The sequence below is a fragment of the Papilio polytes genome, unplaced genomic scaffold, assembly GCF_000836215.1.
Source record: "Papilio polytes unplaced genomic scaffold, Ppol_1.0 DF824325.1, whole genome shotgun sequence".
Lineage (NCBI taxonomy): Eukaryota > Metazoa > Arthropoda > Insecta > Lepidoptera > Papilionidae > Papilio > Papilio polytes.
The window spans coordinates 396,536-399,022 of NW_013524879.1; the positions used below are offsets into that span (position 1 = coordinate 396,536).

Consider the following 2,487-nt stretch of genomic DNA (forward strand, 5'->3'; position numbering starts at 1 on the left):
CCATCTATTGGTCAGGGCTGACACTAAGAGTCAGCAATTCACATTCGAAGCGCATACTTTTTCAATTAATATATTTAACGTAGTTACAAATCAATGGTCGTATAAATATTCAATTAAGTATAATAAATATCACAAGAACTTGTCCTTAACAGAAATGTTAACATGATGTATGGATTATTTACTTTACCATTAACATATCCCATACTTTATAAGGGTAATTAATTCATTTATTTACCCTTTAAAGTAGTAATACATCCCATTTGTGGTCAAACGCTAGTTTATTAATGGTGAAAATGTAAAGAAGCATAATTTTTTTTTAGTTTTCAATATAAAATATTTTTTTTAATTACCATCAGTTCCTTTTCCATGATAGTCTTATAAAGGGCCTGTCTCACCAAATTGTTAATTGTCTGATAAAACCAACGTGTAAAATATGTGATGGAAATATCGGATTTTGTTACCTTATGACAGTGACGTCATTTTTTAGCTATCTGAGCCTCTATCAGTGGTGGGACAGGCCCTTAATTTCTTTATTAGTTTTTTTTAATGCATTATCTTTGTTTAAAAATTGTAAAAAATCGGTATTACTTTAGTTTGTAGAATTACAGTAAAAAGGTTAAAAAAAACATTATAAAATTCAGCAGTTATTTTTTATTTATTTCAATCACAGAATATGTATAACATTGGCAACATTTAATAAAACAACGCATTAACAAAACACGTTATAAATAAAAAAAGTAAAAAAATAATAAATAAATACTATTTAATTTCTTTTAACAATAACGTATTAGAAAATATTTAAATAACAAATATCAAGGTTTTTTTATTTATATCAGTAAAAAATAAAGTCAATTTTTTATAATAATATCATGAATTAATTGTATTACATAAAAAGTGATGTCGTTTTTTTATTTATCTGGAATTATTTTATTTGGTTGATTCCCTGATATTTGTATGTTATACTAAAATATATTACAAAAAATAACTTAACTAATTAAGTACAAATTAAATACAAAACAGATTAAAAACTATAAAATTCACTTAAAATAAACATTTTATACAAAACTATTGAGGAAATTATCGATATATTATTATTTAGTTTAATAAAATATAAAAATTTCATGACATTTTTACAACTAAAATCTTTTTAGCTTATATAGATTTAAAAAAAAAACTTTTTTTATCATATTACTTTAAAATACAAAAAATATTATTTCCATAGTTAAAGTTATTGTAATAATAATTATATTTGTCCTTTAAGAGGTTTTAAATTTTCTGTAATCAATTTAAAATATTAAAAAAAAAAGTTTTCATGCAATTTTAAAACTAAATAAATGCATTCTGGTTCACTGAACTAAACTTAATCTAAAATTGGCACAAAATATAAAAATAAAATTAATTATGCATTTACAGGAGCTTTTACAACTAACAATAAATTAAATATATTTATATTAAAATATTATGTTTACTAGGAACATGGAGAATTTCATAGCAATCGGCGGGTAACTTTTTTTAATCCATTCCGTTTCAGTTTTAGATTACTGTAAGAAAGAAAGATTGTTTGACTCCAAAATATTTTAAAATCTAGTTATATGTATATTCTATAACACTCAGTGATAATGTAGCTTTCTAATGGTGAAAGAATTTTTAAAATCGGTCCAGTAGTTTTTGAGTTTATTAGTTACATTCAAATAAAAAAATCTTTTCCCTTTATAATGTTAATATAGATTTGACCAAATAGTGTAAAAATTTACTTCACTATGTAGATTTCCACTTTAAAAACATTCGTGTAAACATTTCTTAACATTACTAGGAAAGTAAAAAATCAAAATATTATCCTTAATTGAAAAAACACTTTTTTTTACTAATAAGAAAGAGTAGACTATTCTACTCTGACTGCCTTTTAAAACAAATTGAGTTAAAAATAACATTTTTAATGTTATATTAAATAATTAATTATGAAATAAAAAACAATGTTTTTAACTTTCACTTTTGTTTTTTAATTAATCGCAGACGGAGTCGCGGGCGAAAGCTAGTTCTAATCTTATTCACATCAAGTGTTTAAAGATAGTTACCTGTTTCTTTGGCTTGGAAGGGTAGACGAAGGTGGTGGCGGTGTCCTTCCCCTGCGCGCTGCGCGCCGAGCACGTCCACTCCCCCATGTCCCCCCACTGCAGCTCCACTATCAGCAGGTCGCCGGAGGGCAACACCTGCATATATATAAATACTATAGTTTGTCTAAATAAGATAGATTAGTTTGATAAATGACGCTTATGAAGTATCGAATTCAATTTGTATGAAGGCAAATACCGTACTTAATAGACAGGTATCGTAGTGACGAAATTATGCCGTAGCACACATAAAAAAAAATAAAAAAAAACATATCGAGGAATTGAGTACCTCCTTCTTTTGGGAAGTCGGTCAATAAACACGCAACGAACAATTATGAACTGTCGACAAATTGGCTTCAATAATCCCTAAAAGAAC

At 26.1% G+C, this 2,487-nt stretch overlaps 1 protein-coding gene across 1 annotated transcript in view; it reads right to left on the reverse strand.

Annotated features, from left to right (window-relative positions):
• Positions 1-1,317: 1,317 nt before the first annotated feature.
• Positions 1,318-2,487, reverse strand: part of LOC106099770 (neural/ectodermal development factor IMP-L2-like) — a gene marked incomplete at its 5' end in the record, with an annotated part of 3,590 nt that continues 2,420 nt past the window's right edge. The window contains 2 exons of the mRNA XM_013278420.1: positions 1,318-1,541; positions 2,076-2,210. Coding sequence (XP_013133874.1) covers positions 1,539-1,541; positions 2,076-2,210 — 138 coding nt within the window. The remainder of the gene's footprint in view (positions 1,542-2,075; positions 2,211-2,487) is intronic.